The 19,272-nt window shown below is 35.8% G+C and overlaps 1 protein-coding gene across 3 annotated transcripts; it reads right to left on the bottom strand.

Annotated features, from left to right (window-relative positions):
• Positions 1-955: 955 nt before the first annotated feature.
• Positions 956-18,292, bottom strand: LOC105334709 (ankyrin repeat domain-containing protein 11). 3 transcript variants are annotated; one of them, XM_066078387.1, is made up of 13 exons: positions 18,201-18,292; positions 13,047-13,212; positions 10,171-10,450; positions 8,624-8,815; positions 7,120-7,262; positions 6,753-6,963; positions 5,007-6,569; positions 4,000-4,217; positions 3,635-3,763; positions 3,184-3,282; positions 2,917-3,060; positions 2,606-2,698; positions 956-2,482 (listed from the first exon to the last, which is right to left on the bottom strand). In XM_066078387.1, exons 2-13 carry the CDS (start codon positions 13,113-13,115, stop codon positions 2,312-2,314), a joined length of 3,312 nt encoding a protein of 1,103 aa, XP_065934459.1. In that variant the 5' UTR covers positions 13,116-13,212; positions 18,201-18,292; the 3' UTR covers positions 956-2,311. The 3 variants fall into 3 exon arrangements, with proteins under 3 accessions (XP_065934459.1, XP_065934460.1, XP_065934458.1); XM_066078388.1 differs by lacking the exon at positions 18,201-18,292 and adding an exon at positions 17,911-18,059; XM_066078386.1 differs by lacking the exons at positions 13,047-13,212; positions 18,201-18,292 and adding an exon at positions 11,309-12,355.
• Between the last annotated feature and the right edge of the window lie 980 nt (positions 18,293-19,272).

Raw genomic sequence — 19,272 nt, 5'->3', positions numbered from 1 at the left:
CGTCCTTGATGCTAACCTTATGATAAATGTATTGTCTATGATTTGGTTGGAGATAAGAAATGAAGCTGAACAGAATTTATAGAGTTTTTTTAACTTGGTTTCTGTAAACAATATGTGGTTCATGCCGGAATAAAGGTTGTGAGAATTACTTAAAATGTATAAATTTTTATGCAGCTGCATAAACAGCCAATGAAAGCGTTTTCCTGCTTATATTTATACTTTTTGTGATAATTATGTTAAAATTATTTGATGACAAAATTACGATTGAGCAGGAAATAATCCAGACACAGTCAAGCACACAGGTGTGGAATAATATACCATTTATACTGTATGGTCTGATTTAGTGCATTATTTTGTGAAGAAAATATTTTCATTTCTAGTACTTTTTTAGCATTAGAGAAGTTAAAGTTCTAATGATTACATATGTTTAAGTCTCAATACATGGTCAAGATAATTTGTAACGCAAAGGAATATGTATTATATGGTGGGTCCACATTTAATACAATGAATTAAGAAGAGATACGTCGCATGAACAGGGTTGCCACTGTGTTCAACTTGGTGTTGTTATACTTCAGTACAATTCATAGAAATTACTTGTATATAAGCTAAAAAAAACTAAACTAGTCTTTATTTGGCTGAATATTAGTGAAGTAATGCTAATTTGTAAGAGCTTATTTCAATAATATTCTTTTATTTTCTTCCCACTGATTTGCAATATGCAGATTGGCTTTTTGCGCTACTTGGATGGCAGTTTGAAAGAGTTCACAAAATAAGCCTATTCAGTACATATCGATACTACTGGAATTTACTGTAGATCATGTTTCAGTTATTAGTATCTGTAAGAACACCACTCCATGATAAATGTAAATATTGAATCGTTTAACTCTTTGTTTTCATGAATTAGTCATACCCATGTCTACAAATTCTTTGTTGATAAAAATAATACAAATGCCAATTTTCTATTTCTGTACATTTTATTTTTAATGCATGGAACAGTCTCTCCCATGGCATTTACCACATGTGACAAAAATAATTTGAACATTAAATATCTCAATGTTTAAAAAATGAGTACATATACATGTCTTTTATCTTGATACATTGCTGTACAACATAAAATACCAATGAACAAGAGGTGCTGGGAAAATCCAGTAAAAATTGAACCAGAGGCACAGACCATCTAAACATGTAATATACATGAAACACAATAAGAGATGCTCAGTAAACAAAAACAGCACTAAATTAAATGGGGAATATTGCCTTTGTGTGATTGGATTCCTGACAAGGATAAAATCAAAAATATAATGTCATAAAATAATTTACTAATGCAATGAGATTCAGGTATTTTGAACCTTTTTGTTTAATATTAACCATTCACATGTCCAAGTTTAAGAATTTAAGAATATTTCAAAAGTAAAATTCACAAGGCTATAAATGATATATCTTTGTTCTTAAACAATTTAAAATAGACTGGGTGTACTTGTGACTCTGCTTTATAACATGATTTCAGTACAACCAACGTCCAGATTTCTACAAGGCTTCATTGTGCAACACTACATCTAATATGCAGCTAATGGCTGAAAGACTGCTCCAAGGGAAAATGTCATGCAGTATCTCAGTTTTATAAAAGCAGAGAGTTTAGAACTGAATCTAAAATGTCTATCAGCATTTTTTGAAGAAAATTTTCAAGAAAATTATCCATGAAACCAGAACTTCTATTTTTTAGTGATATTTTCATAAGCAATATACATTTACATGTACCTCAATGATATTTTAAAAATCCTTTTGCCTTGTTAAACTACACAAAATTATAAAACTACAGCACTTGAGGCAAATTATCCAAATTCTGAATTACCTACACTGTATATTTGAAAAGGCATATGACTGCAAGTTGTGTGAAAGTGTCAACTTGTAAAATGCTGGGGACTGTTGCAGGTTTGCACACTTAACTGTTCAACCTGCATCACAACATAGATCCGGGGGGCTTGATGCAGTGTCCTCCAGATCAAAATCTCAATCTAAATGTGACCTCATGCACATGCTCCACTTTCTGTGGTGCACCCTCTGTATCTCTCTTCATAAACTGCTTTTTTCTTTCAATCTTTTACCAGATATAAGCAACTACAGTATTACTCCAAACCACACTGTTAACACAGCACATAATGCATTGCACCATACATTGGACATTCTTCGCCGTCCATTTTATTTCCCTCTCTGAACATCACAAGGATGCTCTCAGTGGCCTACTTTCACTTTCACTTTCACATCTCCCAAATTTCAAGGGACTACGTCCACTCTCAAATTTCTTCCTGGGCTAAGTCAGATCAAATTCATGAACTTGGACCATAGGCACGCTGACTTCATCCACCTCTGGTGTAGCATTATTATCACATAAACCCAGCTCCTTCATCTTCCATTCCCAGTCGAGTTTCTGAATCGCATACAAAGAGTCTGCCTCCATATGATGTCGACATAACAAGTCCTCCTAAAACAAAAAAATTCTTTATTTTAGCATTTTGTTAAACATATTTTTACCAGTAAAATATCATGAGCAAAATACACCTGAATTATGATAACATAAATAAACTCTTTTACTGTGTACGATTACCTTGAGTTTTTCAAACTTGTCGTCTAAATCTTTCAACCATGATAAGAATTGTCTGCCATTATAGCGAGCCCTTCCACTCTTCTCTTTCTCCTCCTGAAACAATTCCAGGGAAATAGGAAGCGATGTATATTGAGTATAATACTCGTGTAAAGTCTTTAATAGATAACCAAATATTGAAAATCTTTACAGACATCCAAACATTAGTGATGTTATTTCAGTGTGTATACAAATATTGTCAATACTTCTATGAGTATAATTCTTTGCACATATCTTTTCCTTTTTGTGAAAATGACAAAAATCTGAAATATTACCTGCTCTGCATCCATTGCATGATAGATTTCTTCATTCTTTAATATTGTACACACACTGAGCGGCAGGTTCTGATTGGCCATCGCACGAGCTGCCCGCCCGTGCTCTCGGATCCTCTCTTGCTCCAATGACAAAATCAGTTTCTCCTGAAGAAGTGTCAGAATACAAATATTCATAAAAACATGTTACATACAACATACGCGAGGAAAGTCATGAGTAGAAAATACTTGAGGATGTCAGAAGAATTTAATCAGAAATTTCTGACATACCCTTTCTGTAAGATGTTGCAATCTCAGCTTATAGCGGACTTTTTCCTGATTGATAAATAATTCCCTCATATCCCCTTGAACTGAATTTGGTGGCGATAACTGCAAAAAAAATAATAATTAAAGTTGATAATATGAGTCTAAATTAAAAATGTTTCCTCGCTAAATGAGTGATGAAAAAGAAACAGACATATATTAGGGTTTTTTAACAAACAATCTAAACACAAATGTTTATAAAAGCTGGTTTTAAGATCTTTATTCTATAAAATTGAAGAAAAAAAACATTTTTCCAATACTACCACCCATATTTTAAACAGCCACAGGAGGGCAGACAAAAAAGTTTTTAAATATAGCCTGATCTCCTTATTTGCTCTTTACTATTGCAGCTAGTTCTTTACTACAGTATTGAACCAGGAGTCAAAGATAACTGACAATATGAAAGTGGTGTTCTTACCATTGGTACAGAGAGAGTGCTGGCTTTCTTCCCTTCCAGCACATAGCCACAGCTGACCATTAAGTAGTCTTTGAAGCCCTGAGGAGCTTTAGGATGGACTATGGACAAATTATTCTGTTGCCGAATCACCTGTTACAAAAAGGAAAAACAAAGGGATTTTTTTAGAGAAAATGCACGTGTATTCATTATCATATGCATGTTTGCGCTTAAAAAACACATGCAATATTGGGCTAGATTAATTTTTTTTCTCTTTAAAAAAAAAATACAATTGTACGGTGCCCTTTAGTTACATCACACAAAAGCTACACTTGATATTTGATGCACAAGATATATATATGTGTGTATCACTACAGAAGACAGGGTACCTGTTTTCTAATGGACAAGTATAACTCGAATGGATTGGGGGGCTTTTCGTAGGACACGGGTGGCAGGGTGATAGCGGGCTCAGTGACAGGCTGGGGAGCGGGCTCCGTCTTTGGCCGTAAACCCTTTCGTTTCCGTGGCAGCATGTGAACCTCCTCATCCTCTGTTTTACTCTTGGATGTGCTTCCTGTTTCATCCTTGTCTGACGATTCTTTACTTCCTGTACACAGATGACAAAAACTAATCAATAGGAATGCAGTGTTCAAACAGCTAACCAATTAATTACAATGTACAGAATTAATTCTGTACATTGTAAATAATTGGTTAGCTGTTTGAACACACAGAAAAGAAATTCTGTGTCTAGTTTCATAATTAATTACTTAAAGTATCCAGAATTTATGATCTTAGACTTCAAACAATTGTGCAAAGCATAAAGAAATACTGGCAGAAGGTCAAATATTTTAAAGAATTCAGCATAGAAACAAACAAGGTCTACATAAAACATGCATAAAAAATCAATGAATGCCTTATAACAATACCATCTGACATTTACAGGGTACAGACTGTGAGAACTAATTGAAAACTTCTTGATCTGATACACTGTGTCTCAAAATGTTGGGATAAGCAAATATTTAGAATGCTATTTACAGAGCAAGTTGTGTAAATCATGGGGGTTTTTTTTTTACAGCTCATGCATGCAAAGGGAAGTGGGGTTTGTGTAGTTTGATGTTAATGTTTACAATTCACAATGACAAGAACAAATCAAAGTCTGTTCAGGTTGATTCATGATCAAAACATTCCTGTTTAAACAAAATATTTTATTATTAACTTGACAGTCCAGTATTTTTGTGCATATTGTCCCAGATTGGCACCTCAGTTGTTAACTGTTGCATTACATTTACTTAATGTAGTATTTGACTGCCATTCTGTGACGTTATTAAGAGGATAAACATTAAATAATAAAAGGCAATACTGTAAGCATTTCTATCCTCTTTGTTGTAAGAATTACCTGAGTCTCTATCTTTCTCCTTTGGTGGTGGTCTACCCTGTTTCTGCTTTTCCTGCTGCATGGCCTGAGTGTGAGAGCGTAGTGTCCGCCTCGTCTGCTGGGTTTCTCTCTCCTTCTCATCGTCCTGTCCTTTCTCCTTACCATCCTTCTCACTATCCTTCACTTTAGAACTATTGTCTCTCTCTTTACTCTCCTTTGAGGACGATGAAATTTCCTCAGACTTCTGATCACTTTCAGTATTGACTTGTGAGTCTGAGGACACCTCCTTGTTGTCTTTCTCTTTCGAGTCTTTGCCAGAATATTTATTACCGTCCTTGGACGTCGTCCCACTGGATGAGGACCGCGAGGAGGCTGGGCTTGCTACAGGCTGGATTTCCTGTGAACCCAGCGCGGTGGCGGTGCTGGTCTGGGGGAGCAAGCCCCCGGCCTGCTGTTCCTGAGTAGGATTTAATACATAGGGGAGAGATTTCTTGGATGTGTGAATCTTCGCTGACTCTGGATCCTGACTGGATGCTGTTGATGTTTTGGGAGGGATGATGATCTTCAATGGGGGTACCTTGGGAGAACAAGGCTTGCTGTCTCTGTTGTTATCACGATCTACTCTGGGCGAGGACTTGAAATCCTTGCCCTCCACTCGTATAGGAGACCCTATCCGATTAGAGTCGGACCTTCCTGAATGATTGCTGCCATCTTCACTTTTCGGTGAAGCCGTTGATCGAAGGTCCCATTTAAGTCCACTAGAACTGACACTAGAATTTGGCAGGTCATTTGAATTCCCATTGTTGGCACTGTTTGACACATAATTATTTGAACTACTAATACTATTTCTTCGAGGAATATTTGAGCTATTTTGCAGAAAACTTTGTTCATTATTAGAACTACTTGATACACTATTGGTCTCCCCACCACCTCCTGATTTCCCAGTAGTGGTGGAGGTACACGAATTTAGCACTGAATTGACACTGTTCCGCTGAATGTCTGATGTAGTCGAGTCTTTTAATCGCGAGTGACTCGAATCCACAGTTGGAATCCGCATCCTATCACGATCATTATCCAAATTGAACGAATCTCTGGATTCACTATCACTAAATCCTTCACTTTGTGGGAAAAATGGCTGAGTTTCCGACACTTTTAACTTGTATTTTTGAGAGCTGTGTTCAATGCCCTGACTGTCTGGCTCCAGGTTATTCAACCTGTTGAAGCCTCCAAGTTCAAAGCCACCCATGTCTGACGATAATGACGATGAGAATGGAAGTTTCACCTTGGAGGCGGGAGATTCAGACCTAGTAGCACACACTTCTTCCGTACCTCCCGACTTGGGTTTGAACCTGTCACTCTGTAGCTGGGGGTCATACAAGTCACTCCCGCTGGACGCTGGACTATCACATGAGGATTGAATGTCTTTGTTCTCACCCGTCTCCACCAGACAACTGTAGATGTCTGGAGACTTGTCACTCTGTTCATCATTCTGTTCACGCTGGAACTTAATGAAGATGCTTTTACGACTACTTGGTCCCGAAGTTGCATTGTTGGAGTCTGATTTAGGATTTCTTGGCACAAAAACTACAAAAGGATGGTCAATTTAACAAAAATAATCATATTTCAACTGTAATTACACCTATGATTAAAAAATAGGGAAAAAAGTTTATTTGATTCTCTTTTGCAACAACATTGATTAGTATTGATGAAAAACTTCTTAAAAAACAAAGAGCCATACAAATAAGATACAACATCAAAGAAACGTACTATCCATATCGTCGTCCTTGCAGGAAGAGTTACTCTCTGGGGAGGTGGGGGAGCGGGCGTCGTCCAGACTGGAGCTGTCACTGCTGGAGGCGATGATCTCCTTCCTCAGCAGCTTCACCATCTCCTGGGAGGCGGCCACATCTACAGGCGTCTTACCCTTACTGTTGGCTTGTAGGGGGTTAGCTCCATGCTTCAAAAGCAGCTCAACCAGCTAACACAAAAATAAGATAAATCTCACTTTTCAATAGCATTTAAAATCATGGAACATCAACACAAGATTTTTCTTCTTTGTAATTGTTATTATGTGACTGACAAATAAACAAACAAACTTGTACAGTCTTCTCTTGACCTTTGACCTTTAACCTACCTCAGTGTGTCCATTTCCTGAAGCATCGTGGAGGGGCGTGTCATTCTCCAGTCCCTGTACATTGACATTAGCGCCTGCCTTTAGCAGCTGTTTTGTGACTGATACCCAGCCTCTATTTGAAGCTTCGTGAAGAGGTGTCCATCCTGAAATACAAAATATCTTAAATATAGGTGTCTGACGTAAACTTGTACATGATGTACATGTATGTGCTCTTTAACAACATCTAAAATGCATGTATCAGTAAGAACTTCAATTTATTTGACAAACTCATCCCATCAACTGCGGTAGAGGAACTTGTTATCTAGAGGAATTTTATTTTTAAAAAAACAGTGCTTAGATATGTAATACCGATACATGTAGTACCATAGTTTTATTGTTAAATACCAACTCCAAATGACAAATTTGTGGCTCGAGATTCTATTTCTTATGGCTTTGTTTCCTTGCCTCTTGATAAATTTCTACAGATTACATTTCACAGAAAAGTGACTCAGACATGATGTAAGAACACATAAAATCGGGTCAAGCACCTGACTATTAAACAGGTAGGAGGGTGTGATCAACTTTACGATCAATAGTTGACAAAACCGCCACTGTTCACAGAAAAAACCCATGTCTGAGACAAGTTCTATGAAATTGGTGAGATAAATCAGAAATTGATGTTCTTGCACAAGTCTCAGTTCATATGCGACTTGGGAGATCAATGAAGAACTATAAGAGTCTGCCCAGAGACCTGTGCTCTGCTGATAAGCCTGCCAGCTTAAGCTGTCTCTCGACCTCTAGCTAGGGTGAATCACAAATCAATACCTTCCCAATTAGACTCTGAATTGACAAGGTCAGACCTGTCTCTTACAATCAGCCAAGCACAATTCCACAGAATTCAAAATCAACCCAGCTTATAACAAGCCAAAATCGATGTACTAGCCCACTCCCTAGTCAACTTGAAACCTGCCACTGCCGTCTGCGATCCAGTTAATGCATGCCTTTTTTGCAATATAAGATTACCAGTAATCAAATTGAAGTCTGTTCTATCTAGTTTATAATGATATTCTCAGAACAATGTATAACAAATCTTTTGCACTTAAATATTCATAAAAATTATAAAACACTATTCTTTTGTCTGGTTTTAATCAGAATAGTTGGAACTTAGCATTTTAATATGCTACCTGTCATTCGTCATGCAGAGAACAAACAATGTCAAACATCCAACAGTTCCATCAATATCCTACATCTATTTAATATTCAGCACTTAATGCAATGACTTGGAACGAATATGTTATGAATTCCACCCTCAACGAAAACAAATTCACTTTTTGGGGAGAAATTTTATATACAAAAGCATAAAACTTAATAGCTTTTAAACAATGTGTGTTTTAAATGCCATTGGCAAAATGGTATATAGCAACAAGGGAGGTTTTTAATCAAAACAAAAGATTCTAGTATATCACACAGATCACACAGACATGTAGGGATGATGGCTGCTCTTGTCACCAAGAATGACTTTTACCTGCAAAGTCGGCCACATTCACATCAGCCCCAGCCTTGATCAGTTTCTTTGTCTGTTTCACATCCCCTTTAATGGCTGCCAAATGGAGAGGGGTTTCCCCACGCTCGTTTCTTTTGTGCACTTTTTTGTCCCCTGGCGTTTTCTTAACAGAAGGAACCGAGGGTTGAGGGGAGGTGGGTTTGGATGATGAATCTAGAACAAATGAAAACATCAGACATGAATCTACTTGATCAATATCACATACACAAACAATAATTGGTGATCATATAAAGTTCATACCAAAAAAACCATCAAAACAATATGGAATTGAAGATACATGTGTAGATTAGATTAAAGTACAGACAGAGGTAGGTCAACTAAGTATCCAATTATTTCTAATTCATTTTCCATTATTGATCTACAATAAAACATAACGAGCAGAAACAAATGGTTTCTTTACAGCAGAGACATGCTTGCCCTTAGGGAACGGTATCAGTTAGTAAACAACACGACAACACAATGCTTGTCAGGGTGTCAGCCTGGTGCAAGTTCACAGGAAACAGCAAACACTGGGCTAAATCCCATCAAGGACAGACTTTATGTAATATAATAGCCTTGATAAACTTTAATTATTGATGAGCTATTCATAAAAAAGAGAATTAATGTCTGTTTAATGCACTAAAATTAGATCTTTTCACTAGATGGACAAAAACTTGTATGAACTTGGGTTTCCTCCACAGAACCATTCTATTTGTGTCTTGTCTACTGCAGTGTATGCTTAATAAACAGCTAATGCATTTACAAAATGTCATAGCCTGCCATTATAGCTGTAGATGTAGAGTAAATCTCGGAGGAATGGTGGCTAGAACAGTCAATTTAATCTTCTGCTACTGAGTCAGGCGATGTGATATTGATTCTACACCTACACATTCTTTGTACAAATATCTACCCCAAGTCATTTCAAAATACAGCCAGGGCCTGGAGCTATAAATCATTGTAACAACTGAAGCATGTCATAAATATCTAAACATACATAACATTACCTACATTTAAAGTCACCCCATCTTTTGTGTTTTTGTTGTACGAGTCATCAGGTAATGAAGATTCCTATTACATTACTTTTAAATGAGATGCAAAAGGACTGGTGGATTACTTCATGGTTAATTCAGAGTTGATTTTAATAAAAGCTTTCTTTCTCATTGTAGAGGAATTAGTAATCATACACTGTACGTCACTGAAGGCTTAGAGGTAGCAAATTGCTAAGAACTTCCATCGCATATTATTCTTGCAACAGATGGGAAAACACACATCCTTATCTACCAAAAAATTTAAATCTACTGTGAAATTTAACCCACATTAGATTTATCTTGCCACATTTTGATGGAGGGGGGAAGACTGTAAGCAGCAGGTTCTTGCCTTTTTTTTTTTTACAAGAGGAAGGGAGGGGATTTGTTTCCTAAACACTTTTATTGTACATGTACTATATACTCTCAGTAAAAGATAATATAAAGAAAGGGGAAATGTAAGTTTAATAGCAAACATTCTCTGATGAAATCAATAATACAAACCTTGTGAATCATCAGTCATTTTCATCAAGAACAACATCTGCTGTCTCTCGGAGAGGGGCCCTGTGCGAGGGGAGGTAATCCCACTGCTGGGGGTCTTAGATACAGGGGTGGATCCATGGTGGGTGGGCGACATTTCAGAATTTAACAGGGGCTTCTTCCGTTTGGGTGTGGTCTTTCGGTCGTCTTCATCAAGTTGAGGTGGGGAGTCGGACACAAGGATTTTACGTTTTAGGGTCTTGCTCTCTGGTTGCGGTGTTCTTATAAGAATTGGCTTCTCCTGCTGTAAAGAAGAAAAAAAGATCACTGGGTGTTCATGTTAAGCATTTGATTGGGAACAATGATGACAAGCATAATTTGAACAGTTGATTTCATGGTCATATATCATAGTAAGCAAACTATAAAACATTCCCTTTATTGACCTAATCAACAAAATATTTGTACAAAATTCAGACACTATGTCAGTGATTACAATGAGCAGATTTATTCTGAAATTTCCAGCTGCGTCTGTTTTCACATTGCTATTTCTCAACCATTGCCAAAAAAAATGCATTAGAAAGAGAAAAAAAAAGGCCTGGACTTTATCCTTATAATCAGATCAGATAACCTGCACTCCCATAGCACCTAAAGACATTTCCTAACTGGTAACCATGGGAAACAGTAGTAAGGACAAAAGTGCAACAGAAAAAGGTCGCCTAGCTTCATAACAAAGGAATCATCCCTACGTCAACAGCACACCTGCCGCCTCAAGGAGAAGGAAAGTCAGCGATATCAAACCATGCCCGAGACAATCATCATTAATCAATAAAACAAAGCACTTGGGTGACTCTATGAATTTCATTTTTGTATTTTTTTTTCTTCACAAGTCTGTATTTAGATCGATGGTAGATTTGGCATCAAAGTACTCATTGATGTATAATACATATCAACTATTAAACTTTAATTAGATATAAAACTAATGTAATTAACATAATTTTGCAATTTGGACATAAAAGAGAGAGGGGTAGTTCAAAGGTTCCACTTATTTTACAAAATGCTGTGTACATGTACACTCTCCTGCATTTACACAACACAGAAGAAGAATAGGGATAACACAGGAGATATTCAGACACTGCAGTGATTTCTGTGACCCCTCACATACCATCTTGATGGAATTTCTGACCTCTCGGCGGCCCGCGTCTGGGTGTTTCACCTGGCGAAACATGCCAGGCTTACATGTATCATGACTGATATCAAAATGATAGCAGGAAGGACCCTGTAATAAGGCCTGCATGATTGTCACTGACACAAAATGTTCATTGCACAGTCACAATGTTTCACTCGATCAGGGGTATATCTCAAGCTGGAACGAAATCACAAGGAATCAAAACTTCATTCACTGATTTTGCCACTCAAAGATGATCAGTCTCAAACTGTTTAAATCAAACTCCTGTACCGGTAATGATATCTTGTTAGTTCATTAATAAATCTCTCTCCAGATTACATCACAAAGTCTACCACAGTAGATTCCACAGATATTTTCCAGTTGATTTTTTCCTCTAATAACACATAGAACTATCCAGTCCTACCAGCTGATTTTGTTTGTAATGACAAAAAGCCACAGGTACACACAAATCACAGCCTTTCAATAGGTGTAGACCTGTCACAATACACTCCAACCATTCATCATAAATCCTGGCCTGTTTTTGTCAAGCTGTATGCTGCCTCACACACACAGCACAATTCCACTCAGGTAACTTAATGAATTGAAGAATCAAGTTGGAAATCCCAGCTTTCACTGTTGACAACACACCGCTGTTCCCTGATGCTAGTGCAGACCACTAAGTAAGCAGTAAATGTCTGCTCTCATCAAAAATTGCTGGTCTCCAATACTGACTCACTCCGACAGATCAAACACTGCATGTTCTTCACAGGGGGTAATCCAACACCACAGAACTGGCTTGTAACACTTTTTGTCGATAGACTACACTAATTGCACCAGAATCTATCTCGTATCACATTTCTCCTCTAGTATTGTATATCTAATAATTTTTTTTCTTTATTTCTCCTGACAGTTTATCAATGGCTTCCTATAGTCATATTGCTCACATCAATGTTGAAAATCTCTGTTTATATCATTGCTATACGAAAATGACATTAGTGATTTTACATAACCAATGATTGTTCTCACATCAATAATTTATAAATTATGACTGAACAAAGACATCAGCGTGTCGATGTATTGTCGGGGTTTTCTCAATTATGTGTCCACCTACATACTTTTTGCTATTTTTCTTCTGAAGAAAGGATCATACTAATGTGCTCACAAAAACTCTTCAGAACAAATGTGCTAATTAAATCTTCATGAGACATTTTTTATGTGTACAGAGTACTACAGACTTTGGAATGTTTTGAGACTGGCCCTCAAAAACCCCATTTTGAGTACTGTGTTTAAAAGTAATGTGACCTGATGTGTCTGGGAGTGGGTATACAATGTTAATAGTTATTTGACCTTCAGGCTAATCTTTACACTGGGCTACACAGTGGCCTGTGTACATTTCATTTCTCACCAACAGTAGAGATTGTTTATAGCAGTATATCAAGGTGACAGGTCTCAGCCTGTGGGAGCCCCAAGGACTGGGGGCCCACACAGGGAACACAAAGCCGTATTCTGGCTTTTGTCCTTCATTGTGTATGTTACAAAAGGACCAAAAATAAAATTTAAAACCAATCTGATTAGAACTATTTTCGACTGCTTTTGTATTGTGTGCAAAACGTTTAATGAACAATTCTTAATGTCAATATATCCGACTAAGGCCCTGCATTATGTTGCCACCTAAGACTTAGCAGTTGGGAGAAAAAAGAGACTGTCTGCCTTGGAATAACCTCTGTTGTGTTACCTTTTGAGGAGGCGATTTCTTTTCAGACATGTCCAATGATGACGACACAGTAAGTTGTAGTGAAGGCATGCAGGCATCACATCTGTCCGGAACGTCATGTGATCAAACCAGTCAAGTCATCAGTGGCTGTCCAGAAGCTTAGTCTCATGGCCAGTGAATATGTCATCTACAAAAACACAGCAAATAGAACCATCTCAGAATCACTGCTCTAGAAACACAATATACTAGTACAGCATACATGTCAGAGTAATTTACTTTTAATTATTATAGTACATCATTAGTATTAATTCATTAAAAAGGTGGTAGATGCCCGACATATGCAGGACAAAACTAGTGTTGTTTAATAATATTGTTTGATCAACTCTTTATTTTTGAGACATACTGTATATATTTATATATACATGTATCGGTATAATTATATGAATTGATGAAGTTATCTATTGAATGTACTCTCGTTTTGGATACTAACATGGCATTAAAAAAATTAAAATTTGTTTTGAGGGCAGACCCTTTTAATGAAAAAGTGTTTACACACTCTACTGGGTTTTTCCAGAACTTTTATTCTCATCAGAATACAAATGCGCAGATAATATTTGACCCGAAACAATAACTGTCCTTCATAACCTGCACATGTCAGTGCAGAATTTAAATTGTAAATAGCAGAGCAAGCTTTACAGCTTACAGTCAGATGCGTCTGCTTGGCAAAAATAATTCATTCATACACGTTGAACACACACACATCGAGTACAAAGGAAATGGGCAGGCTATACAAGTCGGAGGTTCGCATCTACTTAGATTGTAAACATGCCGGAATGCCTGAATATATCTTGCACAGATAGCTAGCTAGCAGTATGCAAGTCTGTTTATGCCTAGTCACTATGTGCATGTGTTTATAGAAATAGGTCAACCCATCTATCAAATAAAAACTCACTGCCACTGACATGCATCTAAAGGACAAAAACTTAGATACCAAAACGAAAATCAATAGAAATGGTAGTCATCAGAACAACATTTCAGTCTCCATTGCAAAATGGTGGCTATAATGTACTCCCCAATAAAAAAAAAAATGGAAGCTAGTCTAAAACAAAACTTAAGAAAATCTCAACATCCATTGTAAAGGTAATACAAGGCGCTTCATAAAACATTACCCTGTGCACGTTTCTGAAAGTTAAACTTCTAATACAGTGTATTGATTTTATCTATTTTTGACTTATGAAGGGAGTTTCTTTAAACATCACTGCTACACATAAACAAAAGCTTTGGAGTGCAATCTGACATTCCTAAAACGTCAACGATGTAAGGACGTACTTCCTGTTCAGACCACAGAGTTTCCAGAAAATTCTCTCTGATTTATTGACAAAAATAAAAAAACGCTGTCATGTCTTGGACTGAAGATTTGCCAAGAACAAAGACATTTTTTGTTTAGAAACACACAAATGATTGTTCCTCAATCAAATGCTCTGCCAGATATCATTTGCATTGGTTTGCAGGATTTCGCCATATTTAGCCCTCTTTATCACATGGTATTGGGTGTTAATGCCACCACAACTAACTACCCTTTCCTCCAATTGCTGAATAGGGCCCAATTAGCAGTATCTAGTGTGTGTGGTTACATCAATAATCTCTTGAACTAACTCAAAGGAATTCCATGCAAATAAACCAAACCTGACGAAAGAAGAATTGTGGTAGAAAAATAACATGATTGTTTCTGTAAAATACTTTACAATAAAAAAAAAACACTTTTCTTATTAAAATGTTTCACAAACATAAACGCAAACATAAATGTAGGCATGTAAAGAGCAGGGCATTAATAATTCATACAAGGTCACATTAATGTATTCAGAATGGAAATGTCAGGTCATAAATTACATCAAAAACAACATTTCAATTTCAAGCGAAAGCTACACGACAGAGTTAAATGAACTGTGTATAAAAGGAGGTCTAGCCATCTTGTAATCAAGAAAAGAAAGAGATTATGACATTACATGATATTAGCACTGAGATACACAAGTGTCCAGAGACTATTATGATAGAATTATCAACAGGATCATACAATGGTAGTCAATTAGAGATAAAGCTTGGTCTCTGACAAGTTTAGAACAGGACACAACAAGTACACGTACTCTGTCTGACACATGTGTAGGTACTTAAACAGATCACTTTATGTAAAGTCTAATATAACTCTCATTGCCTGTATCTTAACTATCTGGCCTTCAGAGAAAGCTCACAACATTTTTTTTCATTTTGGGGTTTGTGTCACTTATTGAAATTGCTCATTTCTAATATAAAGTATGACAAACAATGAGTGCTTTGCTCTTCAAAATAAGATATCCATCAGTTCTCTTTTCCTACAATCAAAACAAGTTAAAATTTACATCTCTCTCTCTCTCTCTCTCTCTCTCTCACACACACACACACACATTGATCAAACTGACAAAACATACTGATATAAAAGTATGCTGAACTGGGTCATTGAAGCACACTTATCAAGGCTGAGGTTTTATGAAAACTTCAGAAGAAATTTAGAATTTTAAAGGCTGATACCTCAGTAGGATTCATCGAGAAAAAGGGGATTTATTGATATAGTCAACAATGTTTACATTCATTAAGGCTAGAGACTAGAGTTATCAATAAATAAGAATAATCTAGACTCAATCTAAGATTAAACAAAAATTTGTTGTATCAATGATGTAAAGATCAAACAAAGGTCAGAAAACAATGGGAAACTCCTTGTTTCTGGCACATATGTTCTAAATATGTATCACATGGGCTGTATACCTGTGTAAATATAACAAGGGGTAAGATGTTATTTAATCCCCACTTTCTTTTATGGGGTCAAAAAATGTGGACATACTTATTTACTTGATCTCATTTGAGATGTTCTTATTCACGGCTGGTTAACATTCAAGAGTTATTCATATTTATATGTAAATTATGCAAGCTTATTTTTTAAAAAGATATATATACACTGTAAACCAGTCTATATAACAAACAATCAAACATCACAACATGTATTATGAAGGGACTGAGGCTTAATGATATACTAGTATATGGCAAGGAGAAATCAATCTTTCACAGGCAGAGAAGTATATATAAAGACACGTACATGAAGCCACAATGAAGGACTTCATTACATGTCATACAAAGGTTTAATCAGGAATATTTTTAACATATCGGTTTAATTGAAAATGAAATAGCTAAATATATCATATCAAACAAGTAATATATATAACTATTGATTTGCTTTATTCATATAGCTAATTTTATCTTTTGTATCACATTTTAGGTTCCCTGCTAAACAGGAAAAGTACAATTCTAACTGAATTTGAAAAAATGTCATATTTCCAAGTGTAAAGAGTCTATAAATTACGACCTAAAATGGATGTAGAAAATAAGAAGAAAAAACCCACTATGATATCTGTTCCTTACATCTCAACCCTGACTCACCATTGTGCATTACATTTGAACCATTTTAATAAGAGCTTGGACTTTGGGTAGTTGGTGTCAAACTGCAATGTGACTTAGGCCTGTCTATTTCATCTCAGCCATTGCTCTTTGAAATCAACAGGATTTGTCTGGCTTTTGAGCTAAGACTACTCAATCTGTGTATATTTCACCTGAAGCCAGCTTCATTTTTAATTTGTTTTGGCACAAGAAATAGATAGTTATGTCCTACTGAAAGTCCAAGGCCTTGTTAAAATGGTTCTAAAATGATCTACACAAACCATAGTAAATGAACAAATTGATAATACCAAGTTATTGTATGGTAATGAAAACTGACTCTCAAAATATTTTTGAGGCTCTCTGGATGTTTGCAGCTGGCCAGTTTCAACAATTGTTGTTTCACTTTGCCAAATAATAAACATGACATTGATATTCTGTAACTCAAACAGCTCTTTTAAGAAGTTATGTATTTCAGCATTCCTATATGTATTCTGTAATTCATAAATCTAAGAATAATGGGAACATACAATATAAATAGAGCATGGACATGCTTCGAACTTCTTATACATGTATAATGAAGTACAGTACATGTTGGAGAAAGCAATCCTTATCATTCAAATGTGTATGGCATAAGCATTACTTTATCTTTACAACATTGAAGCATGGTACTTTTATACAGAATTATATTATGCAGATATTTCTACCTAATTTCCCATAGTATTTTACACCCACTTTTTTTTCGAAATAAAAATAATGCTCCTTTTGTCTAATTCCTCAGACTAAAAAGTTAAAAAAAAAAATATTAATTTATACATACAGTCTTTTCATTAGGTTTAAAATGACTTTTTTACGACAATACATGTATTGCTTGTGGAGTGAGAGAAGGGTGGTAAGCTTCGGGGATACAAAGATTCATCTTATATATTTGATTTGATAAGTTAACCTTTCTTAAAACCATGTCATCTCATAAAAAAGTCAATATTTTCAGTTGGGCCACACATCACTTAATCAAAGAGACTTCTAAGTGATCTGAAATAGCTAAGAATCTATATATTTTACGATGTATGGAAGGAAATGCATCAATAATATGAGATTGAAACAAAATCAACTAAGCTATAAGGGTGTATCTATGCACATAATCTTAAGATTCTGAATTTGTATATACTTTTCAATTTCTTGAGTTGTCTATACATACAGCCTGTCTTGTCTTTATATTCCATGAAAATTGATCAATCAAACAATCAAAATACTAATGCTTATTGCTCTAAATCTCTAGAATTATGGTATTCCATGTAAAACAGATATAACCATTGTTTTGTTTTTACTGAATATGGCACTGTAAGCCTATATATAATGAGTTATAACACTATATAAACATTCATTTTGGTAAAAACACAGATATTATCAAGACTTCACTTACTCAGTCAATTGACACGACATATTTTGCACATATTTGAGAGACATCATTGGTAAATCTGTGCTGTAGTTTGACAACAAAGACTAGTCCAAGCTAGGAATCCCACAAGAAGCGTGGATTTGTCTCACAGTATGGCCTATTTTCAAGAAGTCAAATGACATTAACTAGAAGCAAGATGTACTTTTTGTGTGTGACCCCATTTAGTTTTTTCTTTGTGCTTTCAGAAAATTATAATAATTTGGATGTAGCAAACATACTTTAGGGGCTATAAGGGATCTTTTAAGGGTACTCACCTTTGGAGGTCGCAAGTCTTTGATTCTACGCGGGGAAAAAAGCCTACTTCTGATTGGTTAGAACACCTTAACCCCCGACAAGGATTTGTTACAAGAGTTTTCATTAGCTAAGAAATAAGTCTCGCGCTTACGAGAAAAAACAAACAGTTTATTTTTATGAATGTTTTATTTGATTTTTTGTGTACAATACTATATAAATTTTATCTTAATATCGATAAGATATTGGTATCAATAAATTAACGAAAAAAGATAGGTTTCAACCAACCATAACAAATTTTAAGTTGCAACATGGCGGCTTGTACTTTAGTGACTAAAAAGATCGAGAAATATTGAGTGTTTAAGGATTTCTAATCCACGTTTGACTGAAAGTGCTGATATTTTTTATTGGGATTTAGCATTGCAATGTTGTTATAACCGAAAGTTTTGAGTAATGAAGGCATGCCAAAAATATCAAAAGTATTTGCAATATGGAAGCCATTATGCCATGGCGGCCGAAAACGACCTTCACCTCTTTATTTATTTTTAGTTCCAATGACCTAGTTAAAAAGGGAGCTATATCTGAAGGAATATTATGAGGATGAGAAATTAATTAAATCGTAGTTTTTCTTACGGAAATGATATGTTTAATTTTATTTTAAGTGTGATGAACATGCATCTCGGTTTATTATTTATTTGTTTTCCAATTTTTTTTTTTATTTTAGAAGAAAGTTGGTTGGAATGACAGGCAATATTTGTAATTCAAATTAGAAGAAAAGAAATTGCGTTATTTTTTAATGACAGATCAATAGAAAACGCTAACAGACCGGCTGTACGGACTGTCAAAATTCGTCAAAATTCTGCGATTGTACGGTAAAGTTATGCGTTTTGTGTAAATTACATACGATGTAAAGACTAGACAGATTTGGTAGACCTAAATAGGCAATATTCAGTCGTTGGGGTGGGGGTGGGGGATGCGAAATGAACCGTTCCACGGTTTAGAAGCATAACTATGCTCAACCCAGTTTTTTTTTCATTTACGTATCTGTTGAATTGGTAGCTGCAAAATTGCGAATAGCTCAACGGTAATTTTGGG

This window comes from Magallana gigas, chromosome 3, assembly GCF_963853765.1.
Source record: "Magallana gigas chromosome 3, xbMagGiga1.1, whole genome shotgun sequence".
Lineage (NCBI taxonomy): Eukaryota > Metazoa > Mollusca > Bivalvia > Ostreida > Ostreidae > Magallana > Magallana gigas.
Note: the sequence above shows the minus strand (reverse complement) of the source record. Positions and strands in the feature narration are given on the sequence as shown.

Bases quoted from the DNA above. Each gene is read 5' to 3' on its own strand.
- LOC105334709 (XM_066078386.1), bottom strand. From the start codon at position 11,440: ATGCAGGCCTTATTACAGGGTCCTTCCTGCTATCATTTTGATATCAGT. The intron at 6,964-7,119 runs GTAGGTTAAAGG...TTTTTGTGTTAG, and splicing joins CAGGAAATGGACACACTGAG to CTGGTTGAGCTGCTTTTGAA. The intron at 2,699-2,916 runs GTAATATTTCAG...GAATTGTTTCAG, and splicing joins ATGCAATGGATGCAGAGCAG to GAGGAGAAAGAGAAGAGTGG.